Source organism: Danio rerio, chromosome 2 (genome assembly GCF_052040795.2).
Source record: "Danio rerio strain M-AB ecotype USA chromosome 2, GRCz13ab, whole genome shotgun sequence".
In the NCBI taxonomy this organism is placed as follows: domain Eukaryota; kingdom Metazoa; phylum Chordata; class Actinopteri; order Cypriniformes; family Danionidae; genus Danio; species Danio rerio.
In genome coordinates this window covers 843879-863952 of record NC_141022.1, presented here as the reverse complement: position 1 = coordinate 863952, position 20074 = coordinate 843879, and the positions used below count along the sequence as shown (strand labels likewise).

At 38.0% G+C, this 20074-nt stretch overlaps 1 protein-coding gene across 15 annotated transcripts in view; it reads right to left on the bottom strand.

The window, feature by feature from the left end:
• Window positions 1-20074, bottom strand: part of mylk4a (myosin light chain kinase family, member 4a) — a 44024-nt gene that overhangs the window by 15607 nt on the left and 8343 nt on the right. For 6 of the 15 annotated variants that reach the window (XR_015478050.1, XR_015478051.1, XM_087240251.1 and 3 more), the window contains exons 1-2: window positions 5465-6178; window positions 1410-1488 (exon numbers count right to left, since the gene is read on the bottom strand). Coding sequence is in view for 7 of the 15 variants with exons in the window: in XM_087240251.1 (XP_087096377.1) it covers window positions 1410-1488; window positions 5465-5968 (583 nt within the window). In the remaining 8 variants the exon portion in view is untranslated. Of the gene's footprint in view, window positions 1-1409; window positions 1489-5464; window positions 6179-17280; window positions 17525-19644; window positions 19892-20074 lie in introns of those variants that run through there. The other 9 variants (XM_087240253.1, XM_087240260.1, XM_087240254.1 and 6 more) reach the window with 2 other exon arrangements.

The window sequence follows — 20074 nt, the reverse complement described above, 5'->3', positions numbered from 1 at the left end:
ATTTCAGTGTATTGTCTGGGTTGCACACTCTGATACTGACTACCCTGCAAAAATGCTTTGATTATTCAGAGTTTGTGTCTTGTTTCTAGTCTAAACATCTTAAAAGTCTTAAATTAAGAAGCATTTTCAAGACAAGTACAAACTATTGTTTTGCTTTCAGAAATAATGAGTCAAAATTAAGCCGGTTTTTCCTTAAAACAAGCAAAATAATCTGCCAATGACAACCCAGGCTCATTATCAATATGTACCCCCGTATACATTTCTGGAGAACACCAAATACGTCCCAGGAGCTATGCTTTTTTGCAGTTTTTGTTTACGTGAATCCACCAGAGGGCGCTGTGTATGCTTTATCAGATCTCAAATTTCTCTCGCGAGTGCCATTCGCACCTGCTGTTCTCACGTTAATCCACCAGAGGCCGCTGTCGGCTGACTAACTGACTGACCAATCGACTGATCCACCCTCGTCTTCTTCCATAATCCATAAAAAGAAAAGTTCTCACCTGGTTTTTACCATGTTTTCAGATGTTACCACGTTCTCGCCCTGTTATTTACTTCTTTATTTAATCTTTTGGTTTTTGTCTTACCTGCTTTCTGGAATCGTTCTTCATTCTAACGGTAGATGTATGATAATGCTAGCACATAGGCTAACTAAACAGAAATATAAATGCTCGATTTCATAACCCATGCCTTTTAATTATACATCAGTGTCTATATCACGCTTATAAATGTCATTATAATGGTGAAATAGAATGGTCATTATTACACTTTTTGCATTATATAAATTACAATATGACTTCACAGAGCTAATAGTTGTTATATTGCACTTTATAATCTGGTGCTACAGACTATACCCATGACAACTCCAGTGAAACAATAGGATAAATCGAGGTTCAATAGGCGGACCCAATTCTCATGTGGGGACTCGATTTCTCATGACACCATCTGTATGGAGGTAAGCGGGCAGCTGGTAGCACGAAAAGCAAACGCCCCAAGTAGCGTTTGATTTAAAGACAAAATGCAGCCATACGTACCTCTGGGTACATAATTCTCAATCTCCAGAAGTGTATACAGGGGCACACTGCAATAAGTGCTTTTCATACTTAGATTTTTAGTCTTGTTTCTAGTCCAAATATCTACAAATTTTCAAATCATGAAGCTTTTTCTTGACAAGCAAAACATAATGTCTTGTTTTAAGAAATAATTTGCCAATATTAAGTGAGTTTTTCCTTAAAACAAGCTAAATAATCTGCCAGTGGGGTCAGAGGGGTCAAAAAGACAAAACAGGATTATTTTACTCACCTTATTGGCAGATTATTTAGCTAGTTTTAAAGTAATAAGCACTTCATTTTGACTCATTATTTCTGAAAACAAGGCTATATCTTGTATGTGTGTTTTGTTTTTGTACTTACCAGCTGAATCTGGTGGTTTCTTCTTCCTCTGTGCTTTGAGGCCTTTGAGGCTCAGATGAAAACCTTTGGGTTCCTTCAGCTTTAAAACAAAAAGGAAACAGAGGAAACCATTTCACCTTAGTAAATAAACTTGCAGGTCTTTCATATGTGAAGCGAATTTGTACAAATCACTCAGAATCAGCAAGCAACTCTTGTGAAATCCTGTGAGAACATTCACTGCTAAATATGAGTTATTGTCTTGAATTCTAGTCCAAATATCTAACAATGATTAAATCAAGAAGAATTTTCCAGACAAGCACACAACATTGTGTTGTTTTCAGAAATAATAAGTCAAAATGAAGAGAGCAAAATAATCTGCCAATGCTGGGGGGAGGACAATCATCTTGCTTTTGGTTTGGAATATTATTATTTAACTTCCCTCATTGGCAGATTATTTTGCTTGTTTATTTTAAGAAAAAACTCACTTATTTCTAAAAACAAATCACTTTGTGTAACAAAAGACTTAAGCATAAGAGTTAAGCATTTTTAGATATTTAAATGAGAAACAGGACAAGAACTTTAAGTAAAAAACATTCTGCAATCAACGACGTTTGGAGATTTTTATATTTAAGATGCACATGAACCGATTTAAAGACTTTAATAGTTGTTCTACAGACAAAATAGGCTTTGTTAGAAGATAGCAGAGTGTTAAATTGAAAATGCATTGCAAACAGTAGCCATCTATCCATCTACTGGATGCATATTTTGGACTATCACATATAAAACGCTTAATAAAAACATCAAGATGTGCAAAACAATATGCAACTGAGATTTTAATCCAAGAAGAAAAAATACAGGTTCATTGCATTTTGTGTATCTTCTGAGGCGCATCTCATTTATTAGAGAAGAAAAAAAACACAGGGGCTTCTTCTAAAGCAGAGATGGCCAAAGTAGGACCCGCAGACCAAAGTTGGTGTTAAACACTAGCATAGAGTGCCATCTGCTGTTCAAAAGTGTTAAAAACAATTCTAGAGCACTGTACGCTGATTTAAACTAGTCTAGAGCACCATCTACTGTTAAAAACTAGCCTAGAGCGCCATCTGCTGTTAAAAACTAGCCTAGAGCGCCATCTGCTGTAAAAAAAAAAAACTAGCCTAGAGCGCCATCTGCTGTAAAAAAAAAAACTAGCCTAGAGCGCCATCTGCTGTTAAAACCTAGCCTAGAGCGCCATCTGCTGTTAAAAACTAGCCTAGAGCACCATCTGCTGTTAAAAATTAGCCTAGAGCGCCATCTGCTTTAAAAAAAAACTAGCCTAGAGCGCCATCTGCTGTTAAAAACTAGCCTAGAGCGCCATCTGCTGTGCAAAAACTAGCCTAGAGCGCCATCTCCTGTTAAAACCTAGCCTAGAGCGCCATCTGCTGTTAAAAACTTGCCTAGAGCGCCATCTGCTGTTAAAAACTAGCCTAGAGCGCCATCTGCTGTTAAAAACTAGTTAAAAAAGCAATAAATTAATAATAAGCAATCATATGTTTCTAGTTATTTCTAAATAATAAGCAAACAAATGAGCATATGTAATGTAATACAGTATGGTATATTTAACTTCGGCCCACAGCCCTCAATTAAGTTATGCTTTGTCCCTTCATAAGAAAAAGTTTGGGCACCCCTGCTCTAAATCAAGAGCAATATTTGTGCATGTTTAGCAGGACGTGATCATTATATTCTCCTTTGTTTCTCATTAGATTTATTCACTAACATTGTATGCTATATTTCTATTCAGCTCATCACTTTAATTCGCATCTTTGAATGGAAACACACCTGTTGCATGATGAATATGCGATAAATATGCTTCAAGCCAAGTATAAAGAGGTGCATTTCAATGCTGCATCATTTAAACTAGAGGAATGAATGTGCATGTCTCCTCTTGCCTGCCATATGGAATATAAATATGGCGAATGAATGCAGAAACGACATGCTGCTCCTAATGTGGCGCCATCAGCTGAAGTCTTTCCCTTACATAGATAGCTTGGCTGATGATGTGTGGGGTATCTACAATAACTCAACACATGTTATTTTGAAGGGCAAACGGCTGCGAGTGGAAGAGTAACGCCATCTGAAACAAACACACAATTCCCGCTGAGTTCGTCTGTTTACTTTTCTAATTGAAGTCCCCCGTTGTGATGCTGATGCCTGATAAAAAGATCATTTCAGTCACGCCGTCTGGAATTAAATCTGTGTTTAATGGCCAAGTGAGTGTCTGTCTCTTAAGGGCCCTTAAAATGGCACCGTACCTTCTATCTTGGGAAGGTTTCCATGAAATGAATGGGAAAGTTGGAATGAAGACACTAGTTGTTTTGGTATGACGATGAACATTTTCTTCACAAAATGCCAAATATTCTGTATGACTCACTAGAGCTGTGGCAAAACAATAGTTCGAGAGATCAATTCTGCAATATTCCTGAGAAAATGAGCACCTTTTATCTCTTGAATTAATTCTAAGATTCGTTTTGAACAGTAGATGGCGCTCTAGGAAAGTTTAAAGAGTAGATAACACTACTGTAGACGGCATTCTAGGCTAGTGAACCACTCTCTGGGCTAGTTTTTAACAGCTAATGGCGCTCTAAGCTAGTTTTTAACACCAGACAGTGCTCTAGACTAGTTTTTCTGCTGTTCAAAATTAGCCTAGAGCAACATTTGTTGTTAAACTCTAGCATAGAGTACAACAAATTTAAAAGCTAACCTAGAGCGCCGTCTGCTGTTAAACACTAGTATAGAGTGCCATCTGCTGTTCAAAAGTGTTAAAAACTATTCTAGAGCGCTGTCAGCTGATTACAACTAGTCTAGAGTTCCATCTGGTTTTAAAAAACAGTATAGAGCACAATCTGCTGTTAAACATTCCTAAAAACTAACTCAGAGTCTCATCTGCTGTTGAAAACTTAAAAATTAGCCTAGCCTAGAGCACCATCAGCTGTACAAAAACTAGTCTAGAGCGCCATCTGCTGTTAAAAACTAGTCTAGAGCACCATCTGCTGTTAAAAACTAGCCTAGAGCGTCATCTGCTGTGCAAAAACTAGTTTAGAGTGCCATCTGCTGTTAAAAACTAGCCTAGAGCGCCATCTGCTGTTAAAAACTAGTCTAGAGCACCATCTGTTGTTAAAAACTAGCCTAGAGCGCCATTTGCTGTGCAAAAACTAGTCTAGAGCACCATCTGCTGTTAAAAACTAGCCTAGAGCGCCATCTGCTGTGAAAAAACTAGTCTAGAGCACCATATGTTGTTAAAAATTAGCCTAGAGCACCATCTGCTGTTAAGAACTAGCCTAGAGCGCCATCTGCTTTGCAAAAACTAGTCTAGAGCACCATCTGCTGTTAAAAAACTAGCCTAGAGCGCCATCTGCTGTTAAAAACTAGTTTAGAGCACCATCTGTTGTTAAAAACTAGCCTAGAGCGCCATCTGTTGTTAAAAACTAGCCTAGAGCGCCATCTGCTGTTAAAAACTAGCCGAGTTTGCCATCTGCTGTAAAAAAAAAACTAGTCTAGAGAACCATCTGTTGATAAAAACCAGCCTAGAGCGCCATCTGCTGTGCAAAAACTAGTCTAGAACGCCATCTGCTGTTAAAAACTAGCCTAGAGCGCTATCTGCTGTAAAAAAAACTAGTCTAGAGCACCATCTGCTGTTAAAAAACTAGCCTAGAGCGCCGTCTGCTGTGCAAAAACTAGTCTAGAGCGCCATCTGCTGTTAAAAACTAGTTTAGAGCACCGTCTGTTGTTAAAAACTAGCCTAGAGCGCCATCTGCTGTTAAAAACTAGCCTAGAGCGCCATCAGCTGTCAAAAACTAGCCTAGAGCACCATCTGCTGTTAAAAACTAGCCTAGAGCGCCATCTGCTGTTAAAAACTAGCCTAGAGCGCCATCTGCTGTTAAAAACTAGTCTAGATTGCCATCTGGTGTTAAAACAGTTTAAAAGAGCGCCTCCTGTGGTCAAAAACAACACAGTATCTATTCAATAGAGAATAGCGATGCATTGTGTAACTCTCAGGATCGATCTCTGGAACAGTGTGTGGCCACAGCTCTATAACTCACCTTAGCACTGACCGCCTCACTGTTCTCACACTTGCTGCTGGGTTTGATCTTGCTATCCTTTGACTTGAGTCCCGGAGTGCTTTTGCTCTTCCGAGAGGCCGGGCCTTTGAACATAATATCCATAATTTTGGAAGTTTTGACGGTTTCCCCGATGAAGCTGACCGCCTGCTGGATGCTCATCACCAGTTTCTCCATTCCCTCCAGCTTCTGCGTCTGCTGCTCCGAGCGCTGGTTCACCGCCAGCATGATGCTGTTCATTTCTTCACACATTTCCTTCATCTGGTTGCCTGTGCCGGTGCGGATCACCGGAGGGAAGTGGATCTCCTCCTTTTCTACTTTCAGCGTTTCTACGTCTCTTTCGATTCCGTCGATGTCCTGAGACATGCCGTCCAGTCGGCTGAGCACTTTTTCCTGGATACTAATCAGCCGGTCCATTTTACTGCTCAAAGACTCGATCCTAACCTGGAGCAGGTCCATGCCTGTGTTTGCGTCAGCAGAACTCATGGTACGTCAGCGAAAAACCAAAGAGACAAGAACAGGGAAACCTTACAATGGAGTGGATGAATGTGTAGATGAAGCCAAGTATTCAAAAAGGAGACCAAATCCAGTGGACAAAATCATGTTAAATCCCTTGATAACCAAATAATCCGTCCATTTCTTTCTTCCTCTCCATTGACGGACTCTGCAAACTGCGGCTCATATTAAGAATGGAATGAGCCGGTCTCAGGAAATGTAAGTGGTACAGGGGGGTTTACGTCAGCAGGTCCTGAGGAGGGGCTATGTTTGGCTCTGGGACTGCCGTCTGATATTGGAGACGCTTTAAAGCCATGTCAGATTCCTGCCCGCCAGGTGTCACAGGGGCCCCGGAGACACTCGCTTTCCCGAAACGGCTGCTCACAGAATCAACGGAAAGAAACTTGAGGACTGACTTATCTTTCACCTTGAGAGGTTCGGTCGGAGATGTGGCATGTGAAGAGTTTATGTTGATGGAATTTTCCAGAAATTCCAAGAGCTCATATATTGAAAGAAATGAAGACAAGTAGTGTGTGAAGAGGTCATTGGAAAAGGCCTAGCATTGAACCGTATTGAAAGTATGGTTTTTAACTTGTGTCAGTTCTGATTCGCTCTCCATTTCCAGAAAAATCTTACTCATCTGCAATCCAGGCAGTTCAGTTTTAACTTTGAGAATGAAATTTGATTCTCTGTCCAATAACACTTGACTTGACCTACTTGACCTAGTAGTAGTGCAGAGTATATTTCACACCAGTGTTTATTTTCTATATTCCTCAAATGGGATTCTCACCAAACAAAATGTTTCCTCTCAGAATAGCATGAGGACATTGAGATGCGCCAACGCGAGAACCATCAGAGTCTCAGAGTCACATGCAGCATTTGACCCACTGATTTATAGAAGGTGCCAATGGATTTAATTGGCAGAAAGACTAACGTAAATACATAAAGCTGAAGACAAAGTTATCAAACTATTTAAAAAAGGAAATATTTAGAAATGATTTCGCTGGAGGACTAATAATTATTTATGTATTCTGTAAGGCAACTGACCTTTTAACACAATATAGACTTAATTCAGCTTGCCATTAATAGGATGCAACAGAAAGCGGGTACACACATTTATTAACTGACCAAATATTGGTGGATAATATGACTGATATGTCTATAACTCGTGCAACTCCTCATGGTGTATGTTTCATTTAATGGCAAGTCTAAAGAGAAGAAGACATCTAGTGTTTATTTTCACTCTAGACCTGCAGTGGACATTTGACACTAACAGCGCTGTGAACAATGGGATCAAAGTGGACCGTGTTTATGACAAGACCTCCATCACCTGTCCTGAAACACCAGCTGATGACATGCAGACACTCATCATTCCTCTCCGTCTAAGACTAAATAGATACAGTGTGACGAGGCAGCACAAATGTGTTCAGGGACAACTCCAGTAGTAAAATGCAATTAGTTAGTTAATTAGCTATACTAGGTTATACTAATATATCCAGATCCCAGTAAATGTTATTCAATAATTTATAAGAGGATGGGAACCAATCATGCTGTAGCCCTTAGTACTGTATATTCGGTAGATTTTTTTAATATTACTATTGAGAGCACCCAAGGGCAGTCTATAAACCGTTAGTAAAATGCTGAAATTTGGTGCATTGGTTTAGATTGTCCAAAATAGTAAACTTGCCACATTTGAAGTCTCTAGAACTAAATGTGTAGAGCAAACACAGATTTGAATATTTAGTTTTCTTTAAAAGTGACTAAACCGGTTGAAACTGAAACTAATAAGTTGACTTTTTGTTATAATTATGTACATATTTTAATCTACTTAATAGTTTTAAGGCACTTGGTTTACTCGCTTTTAGTAACTTTTAGATTTCTTTTGTATTATTATTGATATTAGCCAAGGGCAATCAATGAACCGTAAGTAGGAAAATGCTGAAATTTGGTGGAATGATTTAGGTGGTCCTAAATAGTAAACTTGCCAAATTTGAAGTCCCTATGATCCGTTTTGTAGAGCAAACAGAAATTTTGAAAATTCAATTTTCTTTAGAAAGTGACTAAACAAGTAAAAAATTGAGCTGTTATTTGACTTATATTAATTTTTATAATTATATACAGAATTAATTTACTTAATAATTTTAAGTCAATTGGTTTACACACTTTTAGTAACTTTTAGTTTTCTCTTACGTTATTATTGATATTACCCAAGGGCAATCTATGAACCATAAATAGGAAAATGCTGAAATTTGGTGCGTTGGTTTAGATTGTCCTGAATAGTAAACTTGCCAAAATTTAAATCTCTATGATCCATTTTGTAGAGCAAACACAAATTTGAAAATTCACTTTTCTTTAGAAAGTGACTAAACCAGTTGAAACTGGAACTATTAATTTGACTTAACTTAATTTTTATAATTATATACCGAGTTCATTTACTTAATAATTGTAAGGCAATTGGTTTACTCACTTTTAGCAACTTTTAGAAGATTATTATTTATATTACCCAAAGGCAATCTATGAATCATCAATAGAAAAATGCGGAAATTTGGTGCGTTGGTTTAGACTGTCCTGTAAAGTATTTGAAGTCTCTATGATCTATTTTGAAAAGCAAAAACAAATTTAAAAGTTCACTTTTCTTTAAAAGTGACTAAACCGGTTAAAACTGAAACTATAAAAAAAAAAGCAACTGGTTTACTATTAGTAACTTTTAGATTTGTTTTAGATTATCATTGATTTTAGCCAAGGGTAAGCTATGAACCGTAAGTAAAAATGCTGAAATTTGGTGCATTGATTTAGGTGGTCCTAAGTAGTAAACTTGCCAAATTTGAAGTCCCTATGATCCATGTTGTAGAGCAAACACAAATTTGAAATCTCAATTTTCTTTAGAAAGTGACTAAACAAGTAAAAAATAGTGCTGATTTGACTTAATTTAATTTTTATAATTATATTATACAGAGTTCAATTACTTAATAATTTTAAGGCAATTGGTTTACTCACTTTTAGTAACTTTTAGTTTTCTCTTACGTTATTATTGATATTACCCAGGGGCAATCTATGAACCATAAATAGGAAAATGCTGAAATTTGGTGCGTTGGTTTAGATTGTCCTGAACAGTAAACTTGCTAAGTTTGAAGTCTCTATGATTCATTTTGTAAAGCAAACACAAATGTAAAAATTCACTTTTCCTTAAAAGTGACTAAACCGGTTGAAACTGGAGCCATTCAGTTGACAACTTAATTTCATAATTATGTACATAGTTCATTTACTTAATACGTTTAAGGCAATTAGTTTACTCACTTTTAAATTTAATTTATATTATTATTTATATTACCCATAAGCAATCTATGAACCATAGGAAATTGCTTAAATTTGGTGCGTTGATTTAAAACGTCCTGAATAATAAATTTGCCAAATCTGAAGTCTCTATGATCCATTTTGTAGAGCAAACGCAAGTTTGAAAATCCACTTTTCTTTAGAAAGTCAGTAAATATTCACTGATTTAAAATCATTTTACTAAGTTTACACAGGTGAGTGGGCTTTACAAACCTGTAGGAGACTTTTCCTCTCCATATGCACCCGACACCTTATAAACACCACACATTTTTAAACTGTAGTGTCTAAAAAAACATTTTAGATTTGTCATGGCTCTATATACTGCTGTTTCTGTTCATCTAAATGCTTATTTTATTTATTTGTAAGTTGCATTTGCCCCAAACCATCTGCTAAACAAATAAACATAAATGTAGTATTTATGACGAAATGCTGGTGATGTCAAGGCATGCAATGTGTGTACTCAGCGTACAAGCAAGAACACCAGCATTCCAGCGTGAGTTTGACCGTCAGCAAAGTATTAGATATTTGCTGCCCATCAGCATACCAAGAAAAACACATCGACGGTCATCGCCAGAGTGTAAATTTGGACAGTGAGTGGCAGAGTAATGCAAAACCACCATTTGAAGACAACACAACCGTAAAGCTGTGGAGTAAACAGGAGCTCTCTGCAGTTTATATTACTAGCAGTTTACAATGAAACCGGAGAGATGGGATGTAATGGAAGCATTCGGAGAGCTGAAGCCAAGTCTTACTGTGCGCTGAGAAAATGACGAATGCAACGGGAGCGCACAGCTGCTGGAGCCCACATACAACACATTCAGACCATTCACTGACTGATGTAGGAGCTCAATAACACATGTTGTGCGGTAATGAAGACGCCGCTGCAGAGATTGAGGCGAAATGTGTCACCTATCAGACAAGGTGAGATGAATGTGTCCAGGCCAGAACGACCTGAAATCCCCAACAGGTTCAAGCACGAATTGTACTTTGGCAAAGTTGCATGAATATATAGAGTGCTCAGCATAAATGAGGATACCTCCTGTTGAAAAGCAATATTTAGATCTATTTCTCAGTGAATATAGATGATGTATTTTAGTTTTATTAAAGAGTTATATGCATTAAAATAAGAGTTTGCCACTCAACATCATCATGCATTTAAACCAGTTAAACTACAAAATTAGTCAACTGAATTTGATATTGTTTATGTTTCTCTGGATTTTTACTGTTTATTACAATTTTATTTAACATTTTTACCCCATGTGTTAATTTTTTGGACCGTGATATTCAGTTTTTTGTTAGATTTGTTCATCAGTTTTGCCTTTGGTACTGATTAATCTAATGCAGGGATGTTCAGACTTGGCCCAGGAGGGCCGGTGTCCTGCAGAGTTTAGTTCCATCCTCAATCAGACACACCTGGGCTAGCTAATCAAGCTCTTACTGGGCTTTCTAGAAATATCCTTGCAAGTGTGTTGAAGCAAGCTAGAGGTAAAATCTGCAGGACGCCGGCCCTCCAGGACCGAGTTTGGATCTAGTGTAAATGCACAAATATATTACTTGTACGCATCCTGTTGAAAATATTATTATTCAAATGAGTAGCAGCTTGGACCCAGAAACTGTTTTTCATGCATCATGACTTAACAAGCGGGATTTGTTTCCCAAATTAGGCAACACAGTCCTAAGTCTTTTACGGTCTTGAATTTAGTCTTGTATTTTTAGTAGGGCTGAAGTATTTCAGAAAAGAATGTAATTGCAATTTCTAGTTTATTGTTTTAACAGGTGGAAAAATTCACCCCAAAATAAAATGCACTCCCTATTTACTCTCCCTCGTGGGATTTTAAACATTTTTATTAGTTTATTTCTCGTGTAGAACACTAAAGATGACATTTGGAAGAAAGCTGAAAAGCAGTGACTTTCATAGTAGGAAAACAAACACTAAGTGAATGGATGCAGGTTTCCAGCATTCTTCAAAATATCTTGTGTGTTCAAAATCATAAAGGGCAAGTAAATGATGACAACATTTTCAATTTTGGGTGAACTGTCCTTTAAATATCTTCTGTTCTGGATAGAAATCAAGTATGTGGAAAGGTATAAGAGTGAATGTGCTGTATGTATAGTTGAAATCAGAATTATTAGCCACCTCTATACAGTTGAAGTCAGAATTATTAGCCCCCCTGAATTATCAGCGCCCCTGTTTATTTTTTCCCCAATTTCTGTTCTGTTCTGGGAAGATTGTTTCAGCACATTTCTAAGCATAATAGTTTTAAACACCTATTTCTAATTACTGATTTATTGAATCTTTTCCATGATGACAGTAAATAATATTTTTCAAGACACTTCTATACAGCTTAAAGTGACATTTAAAGGATTAACTAGGTTAATAAGGTGAACTAGGCAGGTTAGGGTAATTAGGCAAGTTATTGAATAATGATGGTTTGTTCTGTAGATTATCGAAAAAAAATTAGCTTAAAGAGGCTAATAATTTTATCCCAAAAATGTTTTTTTTAAAATTAATAACTGCTTTTATTCTAGCCGAAATAAAATAAATAAGACTTTCTCCAGAAGAAAAAATATTATCAGACACACTGTGAACATTTCATTGCTCTGTTAAAAATCATTTGGGAAATATTTAAAAAAGAAAACAAAAATCAAAAGGGGGCGAATAATTCTGACCTCAACTGTATATATATATTTGTCCTTAATTTTTGACAGAGAGATTTTCTCATCAACACATTTATAATCATAATAATTTCTCATAATAGATCTCTAATAACTGGTACATTTTACTTTTGGCATGAATACTGTAAATAATATTAGACTAGATATTCTTCAAGACACTAGTGTTCAGCTTAAAGTGACATGTAAAGGCTTCACTAGGGTAATTAGGGTAAAGTTAGGGTAATTAGGCAAGTCATTGTATAACAGTGGTTTGTTCTGGAGACAATCCAACACTAATATTGCTGAAGGGGGCTAATATTATTGAGCGTAAAATGTCTTTAAAACAATTAACTCCTTTTATTCTAGCCGAAATAAAACAAATCAGACTTTCTCCAGAAGAACAAATTAATATAGAAAATACTGTGAACATTTCCTGAATCTGTTCAACATCATTTGGGAAATATTTAAAAAAGAAGTTCGCAGGAGGGCGAATAATTCTGACTTTGTGGCTTTTAATATGTGATTTATGAATTACTGACAGTTTCCAAACGGAGCAGAGATAGACAGATATAAACACAGGGTGTGACTGAGTTTATCATGACATCCATATTCCCCTTCAGGACACTGTGTCCCGGGACATCTGAGCGTGCTTTGCCACCTCCTGGTGTCGTTTTGCCATTTTGTCAGCCGCCCAACTTTCCAAACATGAAGACACATGAGACACAAGCGCTGCGCTCAGCACCGGAGTAATGCTCTGAAGGATATAGCGCAGATACTATAGTACAACAACGAGATTTAATATCCTAAAATAAGAGAAGAAGGGACTCTACAGCAGAACAGATCTCAGATGTGGATCAAATCATAGCTAATGTGTGGACTTGTTACTGCTTTGTGCTACAAACAGTATGTAATGAATCTGAAAAGTGTGTCATGTGTTGCAGGTTAATGTGTTAAACCCAAATACTGAAGTGTGCTCATCATTTATTTTGCTTTTATTCGGGATTTGCTTTTCTTTCTTGGAGATTTCATTGTCTTGTTTCTAGTCTAAATATCTAAAAACTCTTAAATCAAGAAGCATTTATTAGACAAGCACGAAAATAATGAGTCAAAATGAAGTGAGTTTTTCCTTAAAACAAGCCAAATAATCTGCCAATGGGGGAAGTGGAATAATCGTGTCTCTCCTTTTGACATAATATTATTCTGCTCACCCCATTGCTTGGAGACTCACACTGAATGAATCATTTCAATCAGTGAGTTGTTTAGTGGAGATTCACTCTGAATGGATCATTTGAATCGGTGAGTCACTGCTTGGAGACTTGCTTTGAACAGATCATTTGAATCAGTGATTTGCTGACTGGACACTCACTGAACGGATCATTTGAATCAGTGAGTCGCTGACTTGAGATTTATTGTGAATGGGTCATTTGAATGAGTGAGTCGCTGACTGAAGATTCATTGTGAATAGATCATTTGATTTAGTGAGTCGCTGACTGAAGATTCGTTCTGAATAGATCATTTGATTTAGTGAGTCGCTGACTGAAGATTCGTTCTGAATAGATCATTTGAATCAGTGAGTCGCTGACTGAAGATTCATTCTGAATGGATCATTTGAATCGGTGAGTCACTGCTTGGAGACTTGCTTTGAACAGATCATTTGAATCAGTGATTTGCTGACTGGACACTCACTGAACGGATCATTTGAATCAGTGAGTCGCTGACTTGAGATTTATTGTGAATGGGTCATTTGAATGAGTGAGTCGCTGACTGAAGATTCATTGTGAATAGATCATTTGATTTAGTGAGTCGCTGACTGAAGATTCGTTCTGAATAGATCATTTGATTTAGTGAGTCGCTGACTGAAGATTCGTTCTGAATGGATCATTTGAATCAGTGAGTCACTGACTGAAGATTCGTTCTGAATGGATCATTTGAATCAGTGAGTCGCTGACTGAAGATTCATTCTAAATGGATCATTTGAATCAGTGAGTTGCTGACTGAAGATTCATTCTCAATGGATCATTTAAATCAGTGAGTCGCTGACTGAAGATTCATTCTCAATGGATCATTTAAATCAGTGAGTCGCTGACTGAAGATTCATTCTCAATGGATCATTTAAATCAGTGAGTCGCTGACTGAAGATTCATTCTCAATGGATCATTTAAATCAGTGAGTCGCTGACTGAAGATTCATTCTCAATGGATCATTTAAATCAGTGAGTCGCTGACTGAAGATTCATTCTCAATGGATCATTTGAATCAGTGAGTCGCTGACTGAAGATTCATTCTGAATGGATCATTTGAATCAGTGAGTTGCTGACTGAAGATTCATTCTCAATGGATCATTTGAATCAGTGAGTCGCTGCCTTGGAGACGCACTCTAAATAGATCAATTGGATCAGTGAGTCACTGAGTGAAGATTCACTCTAAATAGTTCGTTTGATTTGAACAACTTGGTCTTCTCAGAAAAGTTAAGTCTGCTATCTGCAGTAAATCTTGAGTCGATATCTTTGTAAGATGGCAGCTTGATTATATTAAATCTCCATGTGTATTTTACACTCTGTCTGGCTTTAAAGCTCTGCAGTGTGTTTTACTGCTCATGAACCTGTTTGTCTGCTTATTTTCTTTCTTTTATTTATAGTGTTCAATCTTTGAAACACTTATTTCATCAGTATTGATTCTGTTTAAATGTTCTCTGTCAATAAATATTGTTGGAGTGAAATAGCAAAAGCTTTCCTATCGTTTGTGTTGCTGTTAGTGAATTTATCTATTGAGCAATGTTGCAACTTTCAATATATTTACATATAAAGGCTGATGGATGATGCAACTGGAATAGAGGACTGTCTCATGCCAGATATATGTGCTTCTCCACTCATTTATCCTGCGTGCAGACAACAAGCAGAGGCCGTAAATCAGCTCACGCTTTAATAATAGATGCAGAGAGCACATCATTCAGCCTAAACACAGCTAGATAAACAGACGAGACCACCAAACGAACATCAACACATTCAGTGCTCTTCATATCTGAAGTATTTTCTGTATTATAGCTGCCCTGAGTGCCAGAGAACAGGTGATCATACCAAACAGCAGCCTGCACAACCAGATAATTAATATATATTTAATTCAAGCTTGACTTCAGTAGCATTTACTATCACTACTGTAATTATTTACAGGCCAATGAAGCTGCAAACAAATCAGATACTCCAATCTCAACACTGTAAACCAGGCTGGGTTGATGTAATCCAGTGTTTGGGTCAAATTTAGACACACCCAAGTTTTTTAATTTAAGATTTATTGAAACTATAAACCCGAAAATATTTGACCCAACATTGGGTTAATACAACCCAGCATTTATAGAGTGATTATGGATTATATCATGGATTATCAATGACTCCAGTCTATAATCAGATGAAATGAAAGTCTACTCTGCCCTCAGCACACGGCATCTGTATCCTGTTGTAAAGTCTTAAAGCTGTATGGTGTTGACAGCTCCTCAGTCTGTCTGTGAAACAGGAGACTGACTTTATAACACACTGTTATAGTCTATATACTCTATACCGTAGTTTATTATCGTCTGTGATGATGACGTCGCTGTTTAGTGTGCACTGCTAAACGCTTGCATTGTTTCCACACGCATGACTGCACTTAAATATAGCACTTCTTCATTTAGAAATAGAACTTCAGTGTGTTTATTTTTGTTAAAGGAGTCATAAAATGAGAAACCAAAATCCTCTGGATCTCCTGACATTATGAGAGCTCGCAGTGCTATAAAATCATCCTGTCAGTTTCAGATTTAAACACTTTGTACTTGCTCTAAAATCAGCTTAGATTGAAGCCAAATCACAGTTATGAAATCTTCTACTCTATGATCTAATAGAGAGGATAAGCTCCGCCTCCACTGAAGATCCACGCCCACTTTTACTGCACAGCCTGTTTAAAACTGTTAATATGCAAAACTATCAGTCAATTACTGCAGTGGGCGTGTACTTCAGAGTCTACAATTGGCCACACCCATTCAAACACCTGTTAATATGCAAAACTGTCAGCCAATCAAAGCAGTGGGCGTGTACTTCTGAGTCTACAAGTGGCCACACCCATTCAAACAACTGGTAATATGCAAAACAGTCAGCCAATCACAGCAGTGGGCGTGTACTTCCGAATCTACAATCAGCCATGCCCGTTTAAGCAACTGTTAATATGCAAATCAGTCAGCCAATCACAAAAATGGGCATGTATTTCTGAGTCTACATCCAGACATGCCTATTCAAACACCTGTTAATATGCAAAACAGTCAGCTAATCACAGGAGTGGGCGTGTTCTTCAGAGTCTATAATCGGCCATGCACATTTTAACAACTGTTAATATGCAAAACAGTCATCCAATCACAAAAGTGGGCGTGTATTTCTGAGTCTACATCATGCCTTGTCTATTCAAACAACTGTTAATATGCAAAACAGTCAGCCAATCACAGCAGTGGGCGTGTACTTCCGAGTCTACAATCAGCCATGCCCGTTTAAGCAACTGTTAATATGCGAATCAGTCATCCAGTCACAAAAGTGGGCGTGTATTTCTGAGTCTACATCCTGCCACGCCTATTCAAACACCTGTTTATATGCAAAACAGTCAGCCAATCACAGCAGTGGGCGTGTACTTCTGAGTCTACAATCGGCCATGCACATTTTAACAACTGTTAATATGCAGAACTGTCAGCCAATCACAGCAGTGGGCATGTACTTCCGAGTCTACAAACAGCCATGCCCATTTAAGCAATTGTTAATATGCAAATCAGTCAGCCAATCACAAAAGTGGGCGTGTATTTCTGAGTCTACATCCAGCCATGCGCTTTCAAACTACCGTAAATATGTAGAATATTAAGCCAATCACAGAAGTAGGCGTGTACGTCAGAGTCTACAACTGGCCACGCCCATTCAAACAGAGCGTTCTCATGAAGGTCAAAAACTGAATGGCTTGTTTATCTTTATTATATATTGTGTTTTATGTAATTATGATTGTTTTAATAATGGGGGTTTAATTTTCTTGATAACATTATAAGCTGAGAAGCAGAGAACTGTCCAAAATAAAATACAACACTGAGAAACTGCCCCGAGTGCTGGATAATAAGCAATCATATATCAAACAACAGACTGCACAGTCTTAAATATTAATAAACATGTAAGAAATGAACTCAAGCATGACTTCAGCAGCGTTTATTATTAGTACTGTGATTATTTACAGGCAAATGAAGCTGCAAACAAATCAGATACTCCAATCTCAGCACTGTCAGCAATGCTGGGGTGTTTTGTAACCCAGTGTATTCACCTGTGCACTCGCTGAAGATCTGGATTTCCTGCGGTACAAGAGTAAATCCCAGACAGTGTGCCAGAGATACAAGGCCATAAAACACACGCTGCCAACAATCCAAATGTATCTGCCCTTCAAGAAGCAGTCCATGGTGTGTGTGCGCCTGCGGTGTCTGCCTAATCTGCTGGGTTTATTTAGCTGCGACAAAGTCTGTGGATGAAAGTGTGTGAGGTCTGCTTTAACACGACGCTGCGCTTGATTTGACGTGCTCCTGCATTCCCAGAGCCCCCGCTTTCTGTCATCCCGGAGGACAAACACATGTGTGTGTGTGTGGTGACAGGTGCAGGAACACAGCTATCTGAACACGGCCTGCTGGATTTATTCATCATCATCTAAATGCAATGAGCTCAGGTTCAACAAAGCCGCCAGTTTCTCTCCGCTTCAGATGCCTTTAAGCTATTAAAAAAGTGTCAATCATATATTATTTCAGGTCCTTCAATAGAAATATATATTTATCCTGCAATAAGAGAGCTCTCGACATCATTCTGTGGATGCCAGATAAAAACAGTGTGCTTGTTTGTAGATACAGATAGACATCCTTCAGGTTGACCTGCTGAGCTGATTCTTTCATGTGAGAGCAGTGAGTCACTGCCTGGAGACTCGCTCTGAACAGATCATTTGAATCAGTGAGTTGTTTAGTGAAGACTCGCTCTGAGCAGATCATTTGAATCAGTGAGTTGTTTAGTAAAGACTCACTCTGAATGAATCAGTGAGTTGTTTAGTGGAGACTCACTCTGAACAGATCATTTGAATCAGTGAGTTGTTTAGTAAAGACTCACTCTGAACAGATCATTTGAATCAGTGAGTTGTTTAGTAAAGACTCACTCTGAATGGATCATTTGAATCAGTGAGTTGTTTAGTAAAGAATCACTCTGAATGGAATCAGTGAGTTGTTTAGTGGAGACTCGCTCTGAACAGATCATTTGAATCAGTGAGTTGTTTAGTGAAGACTCACTCTGAAAGAATCTTTTGAATCAGTCTGTCGCTGCCTAAAGATTTGCTTTGAACACATCATTTGAATCGTTAAGTTGTTTAATAAAGACTCACTCTGAATGGATTATTTGAATCAGTGAGTCGCTGTCTAAAGATTCACTCTGATCAGATCATATGAATCAGTGAGTTGCTGTCTGACGATTCACTCTGATCAGATCATGTGAATTAGTGAGTCGCTGCCGAAAGATTCACTCTTATCGAATCATATGAATCAGTGAGTCACTGCCTAAAGACTCACTCAGAACAGATCATTCGAATCAGTGAGTTTGGTGATGTTTTTGCCGTGTGATGAAACAATTATGAAGTATTCTGATTTATATAATGTAATCTATAATATGAACTGAATAATAGCAATAGACTATGTGGACAATCATGAAGTATTTGAATAAATAAAACAAAATAATTGAGTTAGCCTATTTCATATAATCTTTTTTTAAATAGGCAGTTTCGATTGTTTTTTATTTGGTCGCATGTACTGTAGTAATGTGCATAACATGAGTCTTCATTCATTCACACAGCACAACCCGTCCACCAGAGGGCAGCAGCGCTCTGTGTTTGACCCTTCCATTACTGTAGAATCCAGATATGGAAAGACCTCACCTCATATAATTATATAAACACCCAAGCAGGACAGTTCACCTGCTGCTTTTGATCCAAACTAAATTCACTCACTTTCAAGTGGTATTATACTGAATATATTATAGTACCTACAACTCTTTGTTAATAAACACTCCAGCATACATAAGATGATCAACGGTAGCAGAATACTTTAGTAAACAGTGGTGTATTGTAGTATAATACAGCCTACAGTTGTAGAAAACTACTATATTTTCTCATTTGTTTACAATACTATAGTTGCTGTGTTACCATAGCAACTGTAGAATCAACCAACTCTAAATTGTTAAAATTAAGTTGTATCAACTTAACAGTTCCAATGGGTTGACTCCTTTTTTAAGTAGGTTTGCTCATGCATTCATTTTCCTTCGGCTTAGTCCTTTATTTATCAGGGTGGAATGAACCGCCAACTATTCCAGCATATGATTTACACAGCGGATGCCCTTTCAGCTGCAACCCAGTACTGGGAAACACCCATACACACTTGATCAGTTCCCCTATAGCGCATGTGTTTGGACTTTGGGCGAATCCGGAGCACCCTGAGGAAACCCACGCCAACACAGGGAGAACATGCAAACTCCTCACAGAAACACACTGACCCAGCCGGGGCTTGAACCAGCAATCTTACTGCTATGAGGTCAAAGTGCTAACCACTGAGCCACCATGCTGCCTACAGTGGAATTCATAAAGATGCAGATGTGAGGTGTCCCGTACCTGATCACCCTCCAGCTGACTGTGCTTGAGCTCCCAGAAGCAGCGCATGGTCTCCACTCTCTCCAGATAGTGGAAGAAGGCCAGTTTGCCCAGTCTGATGCTGTCCGGACATTGGTGCACATCTCTCAGTCTGGCTCGTCTCAGCTGAACACACTCATCTGCGGTGTGTGAGTGTGTCTGTGTGTGCGTGTTTCTCAGCAGGGTCACCTCAATCACCGGCCGCTCGAGGCTCGGCTTCTTCTCAGAGCTGGAAGAAGGAAAACAAGGAGAAACTCATGAGTGCACTGCAAAACATGCGCTGCTTACTCAGAGTTTGTGTCTTGTTTCTAGCCCAAATATCTACAAATTCTAAAATCTGTCAGCATTTTCTAGACAAGCACACAATATTGTCTTGTTTTCAGAAATAATGAGTCAAAATGAAGAGAGTTTT